The 20,866-nt window shown below is 32.8% G+C and overlaps 2 protein-coding genes across 2 annotated transcripts in view; both read right to left on the reverse strand.

The window, feature by feature from the left end:
• Window positions 1-1,564: 1,564 nt before the first annotated feature.
• On the reverse strand, window positions 1,565-11,652 carry LOC145313295 (uncharacterized). The gene is made up of 15 exons (XM_080152623.1): window positions 11,180-11,652; window positions 10,289-10,352; window positions 9,850-9,925; window positions 9,423-9,481; window positions 9,044-9,114; window positions 8,568-8,621; window positions 7,823-8,004; window positions 7,362-7,530; window positions 6,883-6,988; window positions 4,330-4,477; window positions 3,762-3,857; window positions 3,251-3,356; window positions 2,816-2,887; window positions 2,355-2,463; window positions 1,565-1,775 (listed from the first exon to the last, which is right to left on the reverse strand). The coding sequence occupies exons 1-15, from the start codon at window positions 11,198-11,200 to the stop codon at window positions 1,645-1,647; spliced, it is 1,464 nt and encodes a 487-aa protein (XP_080008749.1). The 5' UTR covers window positions 11,201-11,652; the 3' UTR covers window positions 1,565-1,644.
• Window positions 11,653-20,866, reverse strand: part of LOC145313294 (uncharacterized) — a 159,968-nt gene continuing 150,754 nt past the window's right edge. Inside the window, exons 3-21 of the mRNA XM_080152622.1 lie at window positions 20,691-20,781; window positions 20,086-20,579; window positions 19,943-20,011; window positions 19,366-19,545; window positions 18,649-18,732; window positions 18,233-18,457; window positions 17,201-17,803; window positions 16,778-16,974; window positions 16,283-16,468; window positions 16,079-16,164; window positions 15,551-15,816; window positions 15,196-15,366; window positions 14,826-14,946; window positions 13,868-13,914; window positions 13,290-13,451; window positions 12,850-12,936; window positions 12,406-12,476; window positions 11,921-12,124; window positions 11,653-11,700 (exon numbers count right to left, since the gene is read on the reverse strand). Of these exons, the coding sequence (XP_080008748.1) occupies window positions 11,655-11,700; window positions 11,921-12,124; window positions 12,406-12,476; window positions 12,850-12,936; window positions 13,290-13,451; window positions 13,868-13,914; window positions 14,826-14,946; window positions 15,196-15,366; window positions 15,551-15,816; window positions 16,079-16,164; window positions 16,283-16,468; window positions 16,778-16,974; window positions 17,201-17,803; window positions 18,233-18,457; window positions 18,649-18,732; window positions 19,366-19,545; window positions 19,943-20,011; window positions 20,086-20,579; window positions 20,691-20,781 (3,390 nt within the window). The 3' untranslated portion in view covers window positions 11,653-11,654. The remainder of the gene's footprint in view (window positions 11,701-11,920; window positions 12,125-12,405; window positions 12,477-12,849; window positions 12,937-13,289; window positions 13,452-13,867; window positions 13,915-14,825; window positions 14,947-15,195; window positions 15,367-15,550; window positions 15,817-16,078; window positions 16,165-16,282; window positions 16,469-16,777; window positions 16,975-17,200; window positions 17,804-18,232; window positions 18,458-18,648; window positions 18,733-19,365; window positions 19,546-19,942; window positions 20,012-20,085; window positions 20,580-20,690; window positions 20,782-20,866) is intronic.

Genomic DNA, 20,866 nt, shown 5'->3' on the forward strand with positions numbered 1-20,866 from the left:
TCTTTTATTAATTCTTAAAATTGTGCTATAAATAACATATTAAGATAAAGTGTAACAATTAATTATTAGAAGAAATAGGAATATACAGATATATTAAAAGACAACATTCTTGAGTTAGACAAAGAAAAATACAACAAGGAAGAAACTACTCATAAATCCAATATCATATCAAATTTTTCAACGAGATTTTGGGTTTTGAGATAAAAAAATTACACACTCGAATTAAAGTTGTCCAGAGTCAAAAAAAAGTATTATTTCTTATTGACGTTTTTCTTTTTTTCATATTAAGTTTCAATTATCATTAGGTATTATGTTTTCCTTCAAAGTTGTAGTCGTATTTTTCCTATTCCAAGTCAAGACAGCTGACAATATGATTTAGCAAAATAACATCCAAATAAAGCGAAGCCTTCAAGTAAAGTTGACAAAACAGTATTATTACTTGAAGAAACAGAATATAATTTATACTGAACAAAGAATTTAATCTTTTTTTTGAATAATCCGAATAATTGTTATAAAAAGTAATAGGATCAGTGTCTGACCCAAAGGATCTCGCCAACCGCTGAAATGATATGGTTCTCCTTTACAGTGTAGTTTCTCATGGGTCCTTGGAAGATTAATAACTATTTTGGGGGAGAGTACCACAAACCTCCCAATAGAAATCGCCTTCCAAAAAAATTACTAAAACAGGTGGTGGTCGACCCCTCCCCCTAGACAATTCTAACACATACCTAAATTAACAACCAGAGCTATCCGTTACAAACGTGTGGACCTACTCTAAATGTAGCAAAGCTTCACTTTTAATAAAAAGAAGGGTGTAGAAAAAGGGGGAGGTCATTTTCTAGTAAATTCCGTAAAGGTGTGTGTGTTATAAGGCCTAAAAATAGTAGTAGAACGATAAGGTGCTCTATATATTTGTATTCCCTATTGAATAGAACAATAGGGAGCACCTTATCGTTCTACTACTATTTTTAGGCCTTATAACACACACACCTTTACACACCTTTACGGAATTTACTAGAAAAATACCCTTTGTACATTATTACTTTAAAAAGTGACTAAACTACACATCAAAATTTAACTCACAATTTTATAAGAATCATATTTAAGACGAATAAATTTTTATTGCTCTATAATATTGCTAAGTTCTAAAAATCAATTCAATATTTTAAAGATTGATTTAAGAAAGCCAAAGATTAAATTTGAGCCAATGACAAATAAGTTTTCATTAACATAGATTTAGCACCAAAAAATATTTTCAAATCACTTTAATAATAAAATTATTAACTTACATGAAAAATCTGAAAAACATTAATAATACATTTTTAATAGGTAAGCTCATTTAAAAGATCAAAATTAAACTCTTAGTTAGAAGAGCAAGGTTTGGCTAATAAATACAGGCTGTTTCAAATACTTTCTAAAAGTATTAAAGAATGTAAACAACTTTTTTTACAACCAATCAAGCAATTATTAATATAACAATTTTATACAAAAGTGTAAACAATAGTAATAATAAAAAACAAAACAATAGTTGTTTGATTTCATAATGCTAATCAAATTAATGCCCAAAAAATAATATAACAAAAATTTAACAGGGGATAAAGCATAACAAAACAAATGTAATAAAATCAGTCTTCAATTGAAAAATTAAGCAACTTTGAAACTTTTGCCATAAAGAGTGAGTATTATAACTGAGACAATGGCTTGATAACCTGCCAGGATCAGTACTGCTGGACATCCAACTATTTCCACGGTCGGGAATAATACATTTACTAAACCTAAAATATAGTAGATATTATAAGCCTAAGATAAAAAAATATGGGTTCATGTGAGATAATTTGATCTTGGACAAAATTTCAAGTTGTTGTAATGCGTTGAGTTGACTGTAATGTTCTCATGTATAGGAATAAGATACAACCCAAAAGAATGATTTTGGTATGAGCTCTGCAATATTAGGAACTAGCGGGTACGCCGCTAGAGGTCCCCTAGAAAGAATAGGGGGTGGGGGGGGGGGGAGGGCCGAGTCACCCATCCCCCACTATCAATTTTAGAAGAAGAAATTTGTTTTGGGGGTGTCATTTTTTTCTAGGCGCGATTTCCTTAGTTGTAACCTCTCCCAAAATAGTGTATATTTGCCAAACAGGTTATATCTATTTCCCCAGTCCTCTCTATTTCTTTAACGGATTAATATAGTAAAATAGGTTAATTTATCCTAATCTTAAATTACTTTCCCCCCACCGGGTTGAGGGAGGGGGGGGGGGGGGTGGAGGAGGGACAGTTGAAATATACACCCCTGTTCTATGTTGTAAGAGTTTTAAGAATGTTGTATAAAGTTCTCTATTATTCCTACACTTTACCTGTGCCTATATTTGACAATAAGAAGTATGTGAGTGGATTATAGGATATGGCTTCATACAATACACTTGTTCTCACACCTTTCTGCTTCCACGGCAAAAGCTTTGTCATCTATAGAAAAAAAGGATTTTAAATTGAAGAAATCTTAGTGAATAAACAGTTAGAAGCCTTATTACACCTTACCATTTCTAGAGAGGCTTTACTGGAAGACCTATTTAATTTATTGTAAATTATCAAAATTGGTCATACACTAAACTTCCGTATTTTTTTTGTGTTCCAACAAGATAAAACCACACACCTTTTTAGTTTTCTCCCCATTTTAAGGGATTTAATCCGACTTTATGTCAAGAATAAATTCTATTACAATTAAAGTAGCTTAAATAATTTAGGTAAAAAGCCTTTAATACAGTAAATCTTAATTTAAGATTATTTTTTTTACTTCAAAAAAATTTGGAAAACATACCTCTGGAATTTCTTTCTTACGTTTGGTTGGTATTTTATTCTTCTTTTCTTTTGTATATTTATGGTCCCCGGTCTAAAAAATTAAACATCATGAAAAAAATTAAAGAAGGTCTTAGAATCTGAAATATCTTTGTTGTCCGTAAAAAATATAGATTTGAGCATAGCCCCTTTCGTGGCAACGCCTTTTAAGGGGCGATTCGTCGTATTTTCACCGTAGCTTTTGATAAGTTATTTTAGGTTGCGTTAAGTTAGTTAGGTGATTGTCCCGCAGGGTTAGGCCATGGGCTCCGCTGGGTTAGAACCACCCGCAGGGGCTAGAAATAGGGGAAAAGCTACTCTGAAAATACGACGAATCACCCCTGTAGAGGCGTTGCCACGAATAGGGACTATATCTACACGATTATTTTATTAGGTATTATCAAAACATATCTCTTACCTTTAACTCCGCCAAAACAATAATGATTGTCTCAATGAGGAGAAAAGCACAAAGAATACTGAGATTGTAGGCCACGGTCAACGAGAAGAAAGTGTAGTTCGCTAACCTAAAATAATTTGGGTTTGAAGTAAAAAACTAAAACTTAAGATACAAGGTTTGCCTCGTCTGTTAGACCATAAAATTTTAAGCGCAACTGTCACTAGATAAAGTAGTAATGTCAGTTTGTCTGTTTAAAAGTGTGGAAGTAGTTTTTCATATGTTTGTGTTTTACTTAACGGCAGGTTAGGTTCTATTTGGCACAGGGGTTAGCCCCGCATGGTAAGATCACCACAATTATAGGCCCCCGGAGGGGTTAGGCATAAAGATAAAAATAAAACTGGTGGTGGGGTGTGGGAATTGGAAGAAAAGCTTTTTTTAGGTATTTTGAAACTGACTGTGCATTCTTTCACTGATCCAAGATTCTTTTCATTTTAAAAATAATATATTTATATTATATTATATTCAAAGTTACCTTCTTGATGGTGGCATGAAAAAAGTTCTTGAGTAGAAAAGATTCAACCACATGAGTACTGACCAAATTAACAGGTCATGCAAAACGTTACAAAGCCTAAAATAGTAAAAATATTTTCAAATCACAAATTTTTTTCTCGTTTAAAATGCAACAAAATAAAGTATCGCATTTTTTGTAATATTTTCTAAATTATTCTATCACAAAAATGATCAAATCGCAAAATATTAATTTCTACCTTCAAAGTCCAAGATGAGGCAAAGAAAAAAAAAGAAATGTCATGTTTTGTCATATAATCAAACTTTGAAAGAATATTTGGAATTCCCATTAAAGAGTGATCAATATAACGAAAATAACTATTAATGCAATAAAATTAGGTTGGAAGGTACCTACCCAAATATAGAAAAAAAATCATTAAAAAAATGCTGTAGGTAGTTTTAAAACAAAAAATGAAACAAATGTGTATGTTCAAAAAATGTAGGAGGAACAAACGAAGATTAGGTTATTCATTTATTTTTAGAACTATTCAAACTAAAATATATTTCTCAACAACAAAACTACCAAAACTTACACAGCAAAAGTGAATGGTGTGTGATAAATCTCTCTGGCCCAGGCAGCCCCAGCCAGGTAGATGGCTAGAAATCCCTGCAGGGATGACACCCCCTCCCTGTTCTCGTCTATCAGCCCGTCTCGTGGTCCCTCGGATAGGATATAATCCACTAAAATAAATATATCAATAAGGCTGTTGAATCAAGCAGCTCTGACGGTAATATCTACCCTATATCGGAAAACTGGCGAGTTTGAATAAACAAAAGCATAACTAAAGACGTCAATTTTGCTAGTATATCAGATGCGTGTCATTTATAGTAGTGAGAATAGAGTGAATGCTTTTATTCAGAGAAATGGCTCCTATGAACGTTTGCACCAGGGACAAGGGAAGGTTTCTCTGACCAAAAAGTCTATCAAAATCACGCAATCTAATCACGAAACCTTTATGAGTGTGTAATATTATCGATGATTCAACTATTATTAAAAGGGGCTTGTAGTAATTATGTAAGAGTATAAATTCGCTAATCTAAATTCACTAAACCTCATCAAATGTTTGTAGATTATTAACAGGGATCGGCAGCCGCACGTAAGCCGCGTGTAAGCCTCAGTGATATCGTCATTTTAATACTATAATATTCAGCTGGATGTATAAAACTGCTCTTTAGCAGACAATCCTTCTTTCTGAAATTTCTTTTTCTGCTCACAAGCAGGTTTAAAAGTGAGGCTGAGGCGCGGCTGCCGAACCCTGATTATTAATGTTATTAGCAGACCGATTTAAAAAATAACACAGTAGGGAGATTAAAAAAACATTTTTAAATACTTCCTAAAAATAAAATCTTTAAATATTTTTTCTACCCATAAAATTTGTAACTGTTTAAAGACGAAAAACAAAATATTTTGACAAATTTTTACTTCGGCTCATTTTCAAACACTTCCTAATTAACCCTTTAGAGCAAGTTAAAGTAAAAGTTTCAAATTGATTCAATAACTTAAAAACATCTTACTTTAAAGCTCAAAAATAAAATCCTTTGCTCATTACTTATTAAAACAAGGATGACAACATCTATGAAAGCGAAGCTCTGAATTGGAAGGAAATCGAACATTAACACTTATAGAGTGACAGAACTGAATAAACTGAACATATGTCTATGCAAAATTGTAAGTAAATTTGTTGCAAAACTTATTAAATACATGTTACTGTTTAAGGACATACTAACGTTTTTAAGACTAGTTATAGAGAAGCTTCGCTTATAACACTATACCTTGTTGTAATAGGAATCATATAAAGATTTGTTGTAAAAAAAGTTAAAAATCAGCTTGTTTTAAATAGACGTACGGACTTTCTAGTAATGATTATAGAGTTGCTGCGCTTATCAATTTGTACCTAACTGCTATAGGAATTAGCATGTGAAGTTTGAAATCGAAAGGACAATCCTAACCTTTTTAGATTAACGAAAAAAGCTAACTGTAACGGATGGACGTACGGACGGACTTACAGACCGACCCTAATTATAGAAAAGCTTCGCTTTTAAAAAATAAATGACCTAGAAACATAAAGAACTAAATTCTATTTGACGATCAACTTAATTTAAAAAAAGCATAAAAAACATATATTGGTGCCTTACCACAAAGTTGCCTATCAAGCACTGATCCCCCTCCTTATTTGAATTATATCTTTTGGTTTCTTTAATGCTATACCAAGACTCCCTCCCCTTTGGTCGTTTACAATTTGTTTTAAATTAATGGTCGGGAAAGTGGGGATTCTGTGCCCTACAAGGCACTATGGGGGAAATTACCCATATTTTAAATTCTGTAAAAAGTTTGTAAATGTTAATATTCGGAGAAGATTAGTTGTTTTTAGTATTGCAGTAATAAATCATGATTTCAGGGAAGCTTCTAATTTACATTACCCATTTCGCCACTTCCCTCCAACTTGTTTCACAATTAGAGGCAAGAAGTTGTCAAGAAATACCAAATTAAACCACAACATATATTATAAAATTTAGGATTTGGAAAAGAATAGTTATGTAGTTCAGAATTTTATTGATAGGTGTCGTAAAAACTTTTTTTATGTAAAATTTTTAGATGAGATAAATATCTAAACAATCTTAAATATTTTTGAAAATATTACAGCTATCCACTCTTTGGGATTTTCAATAAATTTTATTCACTATTAAACATATAATTTACGAGTAGTCTATGATTTAGATAAAATATATAAAATATGTAAAAAGCATTATTCAACTCGTTCATCTCAAAACTGAACGTGGAACTAATCTCTGACTATCATTTTTGCATGGCTTGTAGTAAAGTGAGCAAAAACTAATAAAATAATGCTTGAGATTCTTATCAAATTCTGCCAAAAGTTGCATAATCTCATCATCTAGTTTTAACTGGAAATCTATGAAATCAGCTCTAAAGCATTGTTTGCCAGAATAGCCTTCCCTTGTCCCTGCGTTTGCACATTTAGGATCTCCATCGAAAGGTCATTTAATTTAAGGATTGGTTGTCTGCAATTAAAGATCTGTTAAGAAACTCAAAATAAAGTTATTCTTTAATTCTTTAATGATCTTACCTACACCAAAAGATAAAACTCCTTCATATAAAACGGCCAAAACAACGGAAGCTATCCAAAGTCGCCGTCCATCCGTAATCCTGGGAATGAGAATACTTCCAAATACCTAAAAATTGTTAAAAAAAAACCTGGTAAAAAGATCAAAATCAAGAAATTTTGTAAAAATCAATTTTAAACGTAATTTTCGATAATTTTGTAATACCGTTTTAGGTATCTACTACATTAGGTACAAATAACAATTTTAAATTATGTCAATGAAGACTGGCAATTCTTTCATATGTAATTGCAGTATCTCTACTTGCCTCTGGCGTTTGACTTTAGTGGTCCAAATTATAGAAAAGCTTTGCTTTTAGGAAGAAAAAGCAATTTTTTTACAGGTAAATATAAAAGCAACTCTTTTTAGTAGTAAAACAAATTCGAAGTTTTATATTCGTATGTCCTTCTTACGTTATCCACATTGATAATATCATCAAACTAACCTTAACAAAGAAGAGGGTAAAGAAAAAGTTCCAATGAACTCCATATTCAGTAATATTATTATGGTATCCTGTCAGTGTGACCACCGACAGACGGAGTAATCCAAGAACAAGAAGGGGAAGGTTCTGAGATACAGTTGTTCTTATTGTTGAATGCTTTCCGCGGGCTTCTCTGAAAAAAATATACTTGTAAAAACTTCGGATCATGGAAAGAAAACGAAATGCAGTAGCCTTTGATAGAATATTTTGTTAGGTAAATGTTAATGATTTATGCATAGTTAGAGCAACTCCCATGGGATAGAAATAAAAAAAAGCTACTGTGAAAATACGACTAAACCCACTACTTCGTTTTCTTGCATGATCCAAAACTTCTTATCAGTCGGTTTAAAATAGGTGGATATAAAATCCCTAAATAGATTCGCAGTATCGACCCCATATTTTCACAGGTGTAAAATACTGGTTACCTGGAAACCAATCCCGCTGCAAACACAAAACCGCCCACCCCCAGGTCCATAACAGACTGGCCGAAATTTTCTGTTTTTGCAAATTTTCTTGGGAATATTGGGAAGTCTACGGCCAGAATACAGATGGAGGTGACCAGGAGCATGGAGGACCTGTAGTTGGTCACACAGTCCAGTGTGTTTTCCTAATAAAATATTAATATATCAGAATACAGATGGAGGTAACCAGGAGCATGGAGGACCTGTAGTTGGTCACACAGTCCAGTGTGTTTTCCTAAGAAAATATCAATATATCAGAATACAGATGGAGGTGACCAGGAGCATGGAGGACCTGTTGTTGGTCACACAGTCCAAGGTGTTTTCCTAATCAAATAATAATAAATCAGAACCAACAAAAGAAGGAATGATAACTACAGGTATTAAGAACGCATCAGAAGTGTTCTATTTCCAGTGTCTTTCAAAGCCTTATAAAAAAACAATATCATATCAAAATAAATGGGATTTTAATAGTAAAGATTTTTTTACAGATAGGTTAAGTTTTTACAATATGTTCTTAAAATATCAACTTCTTTCTTTATGCATATAGGAATTTAGATCTTTCTTGTGATGTTTCAAAGTGTCCTTCCTATCTATATTTTAATATGAGATATCTGTATTTGTTATTTATCTGTACAAGAAATTACTACCTACCTAGTTATAAGAAACCATAAATATCTTTTTTGTTTAACACATCATAAAATAAACTTACCTCTGAAATTTTGAGATCCCATAGTTTTTTCAAATCTCTCGCGGAGCCTTTTTTCTGAAACAAAATTATTTTATTGCCCTAAAAATAAAGTAGTACCATGGCTGCCTGTCGTTTGTAAAATATCTCAGAAAGTTTGTGTTGTGTTGAGTTTATGCTATATAATAAGCATTTACTTCACACGAAGGAATTTTAATCAAGAAGCATTTTATTATATAAAGTAGTAAGGTTTTTGTAGCCTAAGATTTCGATAGCTACTGAACCAATTGAGTTATTCATTTTATGGAAGCTTCTTTTACGTCCCTGGATAGTTTAAAACTATTTAATTTTTATATCTAAGCTTGGTTTCAGGCTATTTTTTTACTTTCCTTACTCCTTCGAATACAGAGCTCATGGATGCTAGAAGGGCAGCCACTAGTTTTATTATAAAGCCATAAGTAAAAGATTCTGTATAAATGAATCATTTAAGAAAATCTTACCTTAAATAAAATAACTAGAATAAGTAGAACGACTAGCATAGATAAGATTGAAACAACATATTCTCCATAATCTAATATTAACATTTTGTTTTATAAGTACCTATGAAAAATGTTTCTGGTACTATTGTTGAAAATCCTCAGGAAAAAAACTCAACTTTGGATATTAGATTCAATCCAAGTTTCGAGGGCAAAACTAAAAACACAATGGTAATTTTGTTAAATAGGTACATGTAGGTTTAATTTTTTTTAAGCGAGGCTAAAGAGCTGTTATTTTTATTTCAAACATTTCTTTTAAAACACGAAATGCTGTATTTTCCCCCCTGGATTGATCTTAATGAAATATTTGTTGAAATAAATCTATTTTTAAACAAAAATGTTCCTGAGAGAATAGTGAGTGATAACAACGGGGAAATAATAATTATAAAGGTCTCTATCAATCTAATCAATAAAACAGAGATTATCTTTATTACAAAGTAGAATGATGTCTGTCTGTTCGTCCGTCCGTCTGATGCTTAAGATCTCGGTAACAACAGAAACGATTGGGCTCCGTTTTGTCATAGATTATAGCTATTGGTCCTGTGGTGTTTTTAAGCTATTAATTTTTAAAATAAAAAACAAATAAGGGGCAAGGGAAAAACCCCATCATACCTTGGGGCGAAGCCTCAATGAAAAAAATGCCTCCCCCCCCCCAAAAAAATGTGTGCAATTCCAGAGAATTGCCTATTACATTTTATTCAAAACTGTGAGAAACTGAGGTTTGTCCTCCTTCCTCACATTACACCAAATTCTAAAAAATCTCTGTATCCCTAAATATCCATGATGAATGATTAAACAGCAAGGAAGCAGCACCAATAAGGAAACTTGACAAATGAACTGGCAAACCTAAATAATAATTTACATTGCACGGGGTAACAGACAGACCTTAGATATTGTCCCATAGGTCATTAAACTCATTACATATTTATGAAAATATATGTATTTTATTTGTTTGAAAAACAATCTTTTGAGAATTTGAATGATAGTAACTAGCGGTTTTATAAAAATAAAATATAGGTAGTCAATCTTTTTATTTGTAGACGCTGTATTATAACCGTTTTTAAGCCATACTGAAAAATCATGAATTCGATCATATTAAAAGACAATTTTCTACGAATAATAAAAAAAATCACAATACGATGCGATAAATACTTAAATATTGTCATATGTAAACCGTAATTTTGACTGGAATGTTGAAGAAGAACTAACCTGCGACTACAACTTCTTGAATAGTGGACCCATTGTTGTTAGAGATAAATCTCAAGTGTCTCCCCTAGTTTATATGTTCATTGCTTGCATCTTTAGTAAAAGACTAATACTTAGGTATTAAGTTGATATATGTAAAACTATTTTACGACAAAAACTTATATTAGCTGTTTAAGTGCTGAAATATTAACATAAAATGAATTAGGTACATTTTTTTAATATTGAATTGTACATTTACATGGATATACAAGTGGATGTCCAATATACGTGAATATGACAGGGGAAAGTTGTCGCCAATTTAGCTTGCTAACATAAAACTAATCTATTGGTCAGTTCGGGCATCCAGTAGGAGGGTAGGGGATCGGGTAAAAGGGTGGATTCATTATTTTAGACCGCCGCTGCGTGTTATTAGAGAACATGAAAATAGTGAATATGACAGGGGAAAGTTGTCGCCAATTTAGCTTGCTAACATAAAACTAATCTATTGGTCAGTTCGGGCATCCAGTAGGAGGGTAGGGGATCGGGTAAAAGGGTGGATTCATTATTTTAGACCGCCGCTGCGTGTTATTAGAGAACATGAAAATCTGATGTAAGATCCAAGTAATAATATTTATCCATTGATATAGTCCTCAATAAAATACATTTCAAATCTTTTAATTGGAAGGTAAGAGAATAAAATTATTAATATGTTAAAGCTTTGTTTCAGTCTTTGTCAGAAAAGAAAAAGAAAGAAAAAATACCCCAATAAAAAAGTAATTTCACTCAAGTAACCATTCTTTCTTGATATTGAAATACAAAAATAAGATTAGATACCTTGAAATCTTTAATTTATAGCAAAAAGAAATATAAAATCAGTAAAACATTTATTTTTAAAATCAATGAAGACTATTTTGCCTGATAATCAGCCTCCATCATAAAAATACCATTATTTTCTGAAATACATAATTACATCTTAAAAATACTTCAATACTTCAAAGGTACGAATGTAGTTACAATTCAATGGTACACCGGCAAACCTCCAAATGGGACAAGAGATGTCCCTTTATGACCTTTGGATTTTAGAACGTTTGTCCCTTTCGGAGGTTTGTCAGTGCACCAAATTCAATCAATATTTAGAAATTCTTCAATTTTAACATAAAACGCTAAACAAAATAAAAAAAGTCCTTACATTATATATATATTGTAGGTTGTTTTTTGTCAATTTTTATTTGAAATTGTGAACATAAGTTACAAAAATAATATTAATTCCTAATACCTACTACAAAAAGTTGTGTACTTAATTACAAAATAGGTTCAGACAATGAGTAATAATTACAAATATTTAGAACTTGTTAAAATGCAAGTTGAATTAACATAAATGATTCATAATTTAGAATTGGTTTGCAAAATTGATCTGTGTAACTCGGCGGCCAGATCTGAAATAAAAAATATATTTGTAAGTAAAAATTTAAATTAAAAAATCTGCAAGTTTATTATTGAATCATGTTTATTATTATTGTTTTGATTTATTCCTTCATGCATCCAATTCTTAATTTCCTAAAGTTGTAGACGCTCCTTTTGTAGCGCATTGTCGAGCAACAAACAAACCTTCAACATATCCGAGTTAAAGAATAGGCGTGCTACAACTCAACTTACCTTGAAAATGAGCTTGTAGTTGGTGTCCTACTTGAATACTGTCCAAATCTATCATTTCTTGGCGTCTCCATTTTACCGCCTCCACTCTTGGCACTGACGGTGCGCTCCTGCACCTTGCGCTGGCATCCACCGCAGATGAAGCGTGCACCAGCCTTGGTCAGACCGACACAGCTAATATGGTGAGTTTTCGTACACACCCAACAGCTAAAAAGTAATAAAAATTGAAAGTAATTCTGTTGCAAATATGGGTTACAAATAAACTTTAAAATCTTTACATTTAGGCTTATTTTAGGTTATGTTCAGTAGGTAGTTAAAAGTTAGAAAAAACATTTTGTGATAGAGCATCCTAGTCAATAGCAAGGCAACCATGTAAAGTTAAAATAAAATTATGGGTAAATATTTTATATCGAAACTCTTCTTTAAACTACAAGAACTTTTAAAGAACTAAACATATTCTTTTTAATTTGTATTCAAAATGTACTTACTTAGAAGTTGGTTTACGGTTTCTATCAAAAACTCCATTGCACTCAGGACAGTAGTTTCCTTTCTTCCAGCTCTGCAAATAAGAAAGGGTATTATTATATGCTATTATAGTTGATTTTTTTTTAATATTAATTCTTTTACTTTCATAGTTTTGCTTTATTACAAAAAGAAAGGTATCTCCTATCTTTGGGTTTGTATATTTTATATTTAACTTTTCTACCATTTAATGTTATTGAAAACTAACACATACAACACAATACAAGTTTTCTTCAACAGACAAAACATAAAAAGTATCCATATAATAAAGTAAAACTATCTCTGTCTGTATAATTATATAGTATGTGTGTTAGTGCCGAAGATTTCGCTAACCGCCACACTTATACGGTTCTCCTTTAGAGTTTAGCTTCTATTAAAGGTCCTAAGAAATAAAGAAATATAAACAATACCTTATGACAGGATTGACACATGGTGTGGCTGAAAATTCTCTCTCCCTTGGTGTTTGTCTTCATTTCATGAATCCATTTGCCATCCTCCTGAATAAAATAAATAATAAAATGCTTATTTTTTTTCCTATTACACAAAATGCTATCATCTATGAGCTCTGTATTGAAATGGTATTGGAAGCAGTAAAATAGCTTACAACAATTCCATAGACTTGAATCTTAAAACTAAGTAAGTAGCCTACAACCCCATCCTGGTTAAGCTACCGACAAAAAAAAACCAGGATATTAAAAAATTGTAAAGTTTAAGTTTAACCTCGTTATCATTATGATAAGAATTACTAAAGAATGTTATGTTAGACAAAATAATTTAATTTTATACCTAATTCTTTGTTTGCTTTTAACTCTTTCATTTTCGTAGAAAAAAAAAGATAATAAAAACCTACCCTGCCCTCTTCATTAGGACTGACAGTTCCGCAAGAGATGCAGCTAGCACAGTTAGAGCAGTGCCAGCGTCCCTTGGGAACAACCTCCAGACCAACACAGTAGATATGGTAGCCACGGTCACACAGGTCACAAAACAACATCTTATCCTCATCAGCTGGGTCCTTCAATTTAATTAAAATTAACAAAAATTAAAACACAAAATATTTTAGTAAAAAATGCACGGTACCTATCATAGAATAACATCAGTCGAGTTTGATTTAAAATTTAAGGCGACAATTAAACATTTCTTGAATTCGCATACACGCATTTATTTGCATTTTAGAACATAAAGAAAAAGTGTCTCATTATTATCCTTATCCTTATCATTAAAGAAACAGCCAAGCCTAGCTGTATTTTTTTGATTGAGTTTCTTTGTTAGTAGGTTTTTTTAAAAAAAATCAAAACATCTAAATTATCTTTAGTTAAATTAGAGTCTTTATCACAAACTCGTATATGAACCTAAGTTATAAATATCATACCTAAATAAATAGGTAAAGAAGTTTAAATAAACTCGTTATAAATGGATGAAAATATTTACCTTGCATTTCAAGCACATTTTACAATCTTGGCATTCCCAGTTATATCCTAGAAAAAACATACATTTCATTAATAATCGCATATCGTCAAAATAAAGGATCTTGAAAAATAAATATTATTGGAGAAAATATTTAGGAATACTAATAGTACATGTACTTAGATGTATATAATTTTAGTGGCCTATATAAGTATTTGGACAATTTCTTTCTTATTTGTCAATCCCCACCCCTCTCTAATTCTCCATTGATCAAGAGTTTAGTCTTGTAAACCAGAAAATATTTGAAAAATGAGAGTTTTATGACAATGTTTTTATCCGCCAGCTTTTGTTTATTTTCGGAATTCGTGTACTTTTTAGCTTTAGACCAAAAAAGGAGGGAGGGGGGGGGGGGTTAATCAAACCATCTCGTAATCAATGATTAAATGGCACTTAGAATTCGAATTTTGATCTGAAATTTTGCATGAATAATCCTTGGTAGGTCTATTTTCCCTAAATCGAACAAAAAGTTGGAAAAGTAACGGCTAACGGCTCAGCCGTTTTGCCATTTTTTTGGGCTATCTTAAGAAAATTATTCACGAAACCTATCTCCACATAATACTTTTGTTGCTCAAAAACCTTAGGTATCAAACGGTTCTAGCCGGTAGCTGTTGGTACTAGAAATTTAAAAAATGATTATTGCTATCATTTACCATGAATTAAACCAAAAATATGTTTTAAAAAGTTGATTCCTACGTAATTAATGATGAATTTGCCCTGACAATTAGCAAAAAACGGCTGAGCCGCCAGCCGTTACTTTTCCAACTTTTTGTTCGATTTAGGGAAAATAGACCTACCAAGGATTACTCATAAAAAATTTCAGATCGAAATTCGAATTCTAAGGGCCATTTAATCAATGATTACGAGATGGTTGCATTAACCCCCCCCCCCCCTTAAAGAAAAAAAAATCCTAATTATAATATACCAGTGCAATGTTGGATAAGATCCAGATGGAGTTCAGCACAGGTTGGATGACAGGACTGGTGACATTTGGTGCAGTTCAACATCATCTCTGGCACCCCTATCTTATTCTGTTTCATGTTACCCTAAATAACAACATTTACACTTCAAGCATGTTATGTTTTTAGTATTTAACAAATTATTATCTTAATTTAAAAGAGGCATGTATGCGACTGTCCAAATCAAAGACTCTTCACCCCGCTGGACCGATTGGGTTTTCATTACTTAACTGCTTGCTTTTGCAAATATTGGGAAGTAAAAATCAACCTCAACCTTAAAGACAAATTGCCCTTTGAAAATCCTAATATGTTTGTTAGCTTTTTTAAACTTCGTACCTGACACATCTTGCAGACAGCGTTTGGTCTCACTTCATCGACAAGATGCTTCTGATCTGTTCCAGAAGCTACCTTGTCTCCTTCAGGTGCTTGCTCACCAGTAGCGGCTGTAGCAGCGTCTCCACCAGGGTTTGAAAGAGCTACGGAACCATCCTCTGGTTTTAATGGAGCCTTAATAATATAAAAAGTTGTTTTTGGAGAGATTGAGACAAGAAAGATTTAAAAAGTGTTACATCGTGTATAATCTTTTAGAAATCTAAAAAAATGTTTGTAAATCAAATATTAACTCTTTTGCTAATCGTGTAACAAAATGTATTGAAAACACGCGAAACAAACTAACTATGTGGTCTCCTACCGTTGCATCAGTCACAGCTTGTCCAACCTTGGCAGCATCCCCATCAACCTTCTTCTCATCTCCCGCATTTTCCTCATCAGACTCGCTGTCACTGTCATAGCTAGATCCAGAGCTGGAGCTACCAGAGTCAGATTCTGACCCCTCAGACCCGAGGTCCATGTCGCGCAGGGTGACGCCGGGTTTGGGCGGCGGAACAGTGACGGTGTTTAGAGGGAAGTATTTCAATTCTTTGCTTGTGTAGGATTTGAAATTATCCACAAATTGGCCTAAAAGATTTGGATTTTTCATTTTCAATACACAAAAGAACTAGAAAAAAGTTAAAATGCGAGAAAATAAAAGGAAACATAATGCTTAAATAGGCATTAATAATTTGTATGATGTTCAATGCAGACTTTTTAATAGCAGAGGCTGGCTTTGAATTATTTCTTATTCATCTTACATCAAAAACATTGATAACTTCAACAACAGCATCGAATAATACCTCTAACTAATTAAAATGATTTTGATTTTGCATAAAAATGAATGTACCTGGAATAAGAGCGACAGGATAATTGCCAAGTTTAGGCTTCTGCACAACCCTCATATTACCGCTATCCTTCTTGGGATAATGAATTCTAAATATAACAAAAACAAATCTAAATTTATAATTAAAATCAAATGTTTATTTAACTCTGATGTCACAAATAAATAAAAATTTAACATTTTTCCTTTATTAGAAAAATAAAAAATTACCTAAATGTTTGTGTGTCAAAAAATGCCTTTCTATAATCTTTTCTTTCTTGATTAAGTTTTCTGTTGAACTCTGCAGCAATCTTAGTTGCCTCTTCCACCTTGATATCTCCTCCGCCAGAAGTATAGTTGGCATTTCTCAAGTTTCTTTCCTTCCGTTCATTTAGAACTGTCATGTAGGCATCATACCTGAAAAATAAATGTAGAATTTGTTTCCAAACAAAAATATTACATCCAATCGCAGGAAAACTTTTTAGAGAGAGAAGGATAGAGTGTGTGTGTGTGAGAGAGAGAGAAAGATAAATAAAGTCTTATTATGTATTTGGTAATCTCCTTAACTTAAAAAGTAAAACAAACTTATCTTATCAAATAATCAAACCTTACTAGATATTTTCCGTAAAACTACACTTTTAAATAAAAAAAATATGATTTACCATGTTATTACATTTGAACCAACAGAATGTTTGATTTTAATTATTTTTTTTTTATAAAACTTACTTGTCGTAAAATTCTTGACACATGATATCAAGAACAGCACTGCTGGGAATGGCAGTGAGACCAAGATCAGCTTGAGTTTCATTAACAATCCTCATCTCTATGAGGAAGTCTCTTTCGCGCATCTCAACCATTCTGCGCGGGCAGTCAGGATACTTCCGCTTGAAGCTTTTAACCTCCAGATATTCTGTTACTTGCTCCTAAATATTAATTGCATATTGTAAGTTAGTTTAATATCAAAACGTAAGACATAATAAATAGTTTGTAAATTACGAAAATTCGATAACATGAGAAGATATAAGACAATGAACAAGTAAAAAGAAAGCTTAATTCATGGGAAGAATACATGAAAACAACATATAGAGAAAGGATAAAAGAATAGGGATGTGAAAAACCTATTTTGAGACATTATTATAATCTCTGTACCTGTAGGAAATAATGCTCTGAATTTCTGCCATCCAGCGGCCACTTGTACTCAAACAGCGTCTCCGCGGTAACATGAGCCAGAGGATTATGAAGGTTACTCATCTCTGTGCTGCCAACATCTCCCCATTTCTGCTTCTTTCTCGCTGACATAGCAGATGTCGACATACTTGTAAAGCTAGATTGGGAATTCTCATCAAAGAATATTTCTGCTGGGGTTCCCGGTCCACCACTGCCATCTGTAGCGTTGTCATCCAGGTATTGAGCTCGAAGCTCAGCCATTCTTTTGTCATGTTCTGCCTTAGCTTTCTTTTCTTCTTCACGCTGTTTGCGCTTTTCATCCCGTTTTTGTGCAAGATAAGCATCCCGCTTTTCTTTCTTGGCTTTGATGGCATCCCTCATTTCTTTATATTTTCTCTTTCTTTCCACTTCTCTTTGAGCCTGCTCCTCTTCAGTCAGCCTTTTTCTTCCCTTGCCCTTTCCTTTATTTTCCTTTTTCTTGAGTTCAAGTGCCTCCTCTTCTTTTGTTCTAACTTTCTTTGGTCTGCCAATTTTTTTCTCTTTTGGTTCCTCAGCTGGAGAATCTTCTTGCTCACTTGCGGCGTCCTAAACAAGTAAAACATTTTTTTTGGATAAAAAATCATTATTGATTTAAGATCAATATCAGTTTTAATTGATGGATAGGAAAAAAATAATTTTGATTCGAAAGCTTGCTACTTGTAAAACTTTATGAATGTTTTTTTTGAAGTTTTAAGTGTAATTTTGGTAGTTACAATGGTTTCCAAAATACATAAAATCTTATCAGTTCAAACTTCCAGTCGATTGGACAGAAAATCACTTCAAAATTATACCTAAACATTTATAACTTCATAATTTTATAATTTAAGTATATCTAATATTTAGGCAATTCTACAATATAATTCAAATATCTTTACAAATTGAAACCGTTTTTAAAGTGCCTAGGAAAGAATTTTTCGGTAAGAAAATTTTAAAATAAAACAGTCTTTTCATTACCCAATGATCTAACTAGCTTACCTTCAGTTTAGCTGGTTTTCGTCGTTTTCTTTTTATTTCCGGATCCGGTTCTCCCCTGGCTATGGCCGCCCGTCTTTCTTTCTCTCTTTCCGCCATGTCGGCTCTTGTTGGCCTACCTCGCTTTTTTGATGATCCGTCGTCAATGGCTGCGCCACCAGATTTTGCGGGGGTTTTCGTGAAAATGGGTGCTCCAGGAGTACTTACTTTCATAACTTTGATTGTACACTAACGAATAAATGGATAATAAGAAAATGAATCAAATAAGATGTCATGTAAAAATCGAGAAATAGTAGAAACAAGAATGCAAGAATATTCTTAACTTATACTGATATTCAAAACATAAGTTTTTAACCCACTGCGTCATAATCTTTAAGGCTTAAAATTACAATATTTTTATAGGTAAAACAAAAACAGACCTTTTTTGTTTTAGCAGGTGTTTTGATCAACATTTTCATTGGCATTTGTGGTGGTTCCATACTCTCCACAGAGGTGGATTCATCCTTTAAAAATAAATAAATAAGAAGTTTGCTAACTAGGTACCACACACAACCGAATACAAAGAAATATTTTAAAAATACTAAAGACATCAACCATGATTTATACATAGACTGAGAGTCATAAAAAGTAAAGAAAAAATCAATACAATTACGTTAAATCAAATATCACTGGACTCTAAGAGTCAAAACCAATTACATGTTGATTTTTGCTCGCAAAAGTCTTTTAAATTTTATATTTATAATGACCTGTCTTTTTAAAAAATTATTCATATTTCATCTTAAATAAAAATAACTTAATTTATAACTAACAGAAAATGAAGAAGAAATTTTAGGGCTTTGCATTACGCTTCTGAGCATTACCGCCTATTCTGTAGTATTTATAAACTTAAGTTCAAAAATATATCAACAATAAAATAGAAATAAGACATAAAAAAAGATGAGTAAACCTAGCTTTGTCATTCTCATCAATACTTTCTATTCAACAGTACTGATTTACAGTGCATTTATAAAGCAAATGTAACCACAAAGGAGCCTAATGGCAAAACAGAACAAGGAAGAACAGAAGACATAAAGATTTATAGAGTGCCTTCGCTAAAAAAAAAGTGCTCATACTGGTCTGTATGTACGCCCAATTACCTCTTCTCCATCGTCATCCTCCCCTGACTCCTCTTCTTCCTCTCCCGACTCCTCCTCTCCATCCTCATCATCACTACTTGATGACTCCTCTTCCTCCCCATCCTCATCATCATCTTCATCCTCCTCCATGGAGTCCCCTTCCTCGTCTGGGCTAGGGCTCTTGGCCTTCCCAGATTTTTCTCCTATTTTTTTATCATGAGTTTTCATTCAACTAAAGATTAAGGGGGGACAGTTACTGTGATACTTCTTAAGTTCTTACCACCCTTTTTTTTAAATTAGGATCCATTTTTTAGTAAGTCTTGCCATATAAAAGTTAGGGTTAGGTGGAACTGAATAAGCTTAGGCTATAAATAAGAGTTTGAAAACTTATATCGACTGAATTAAACCAATGGACAAAACCCTCTAAATCTAAATTCATATTGGTTCATTCTAGTTTAATGAATTTATTACTATCCATTTTAAAGAAATACCAGGGATATACATGTCAAAAAAATAATAGGTATGCGGTTAAAATTAATGTATAAACTTTTTAGACGATACCTAGTGCATACATTGTAATTTAATTGTTAAAACTCATTCCTGAAGTTAGGGTTTGAGATATGATCTTCATTTCAAGTTTTTTCGGGGCTGCGTTTTGGGACACCATCTGTAAAAATATTTATTAGAAATGTGCTGTATATGTTTGTTATTTTATTAAAATAAATCAATATTTGTTTATACCTCAATCTTATCAGTAACTTGCTTGTTAGTAACAGGATTTGTTACCACCTCCATGGGTTCGGGTTTGGCAAAATCTGGCTTTACTGGAGCATTCGCCGTAGGTACTGGCTTAGCTGGTTGTGTTCCAGCAGGTACTGGCTTAGCTGGTTGTGTTCCAGCGAGTACTGGCTTAGCTGGTTGTGTTCCAGCAGGTACTGGATTTGTTGGTTGTGTTCCAGCGAGTACTGGCTTTGCTGGTTGTGTTCCAACGAGTACTGGCTTTGCTGGTTGAGTTCCAGTGAGTACTGGCTTTGCTGGTTCTGCCCCAGCAGGTACTGGCTGCGATGGCTCTGTTCCAGTAGATGCTGGCTTTACTGTTTCTGTCACAGTAGGTGCTGGCTTTGCTGATTGAGACACCATGGGTATTGGCTTTGCTGATTGAGTCACTATAGGTACTGGCTTTGCTGGTTGGGTCACTATGGGTACTGGCTTTGGAGCTTCTGGTTTAGTTGCTTCTAGATATATATGAAAGATGTGAAGAAAGAATTTACCATTGTAACAAACAAAACTTAAGAGCACAAAATCTTATGATTTTCATAAATAAGAATTTATATGATCTAACATACCTTCTTTTGGTGGTTCTGGTTTGCTTTCCTCCACCGAAGGCATAGGAGAATCAACTTCCATTGGTGTTACGGAAGGCTCCTCAACAACAGGCTAAACAAAACATAAATGATTATTCGGAAGGTGCCATGTATAAATGCTTTCAAAAGTTGTTTGTAAACAAAAGTATAATACCTAT

Source organism: Acartia tonsa, chromosome 3 (genome assembly GCF_053477335.1).
Source record: "Acartia tonsa isolate MP-2025a chromosome 3, ASM5347733v1, whole genome shotgun sequence".
NCBI lineage: Eukaryota > Metazoa > Arthropoda > Copepoda > Calanoida > Acartiidae > Acartia > Acartia tonsa.

Excerpts from the sequence above, each read along its gene's own strand:
- LOC145313295 (XM_080152623.1), bottom strand. The coding sequence starts at position 11,200 with ATGATGGAGGCTGATTATCAG. Across the intron at positions 8,005-8,567 it reads GGGATCTCAAAATTTCAGAG|GAAAACACACTGGACTGTGT; the intron begins GTAAGTTTATTT and ends ATATTTTATTAG. Across the intron at positions 3,858-4,329 it reads ACACCATTCACTTTTGCTGT|GCTTTGTAACGTTTTGCATG; the intron begins GTAAGTTTTGGT and ends TTACTATTTTAG.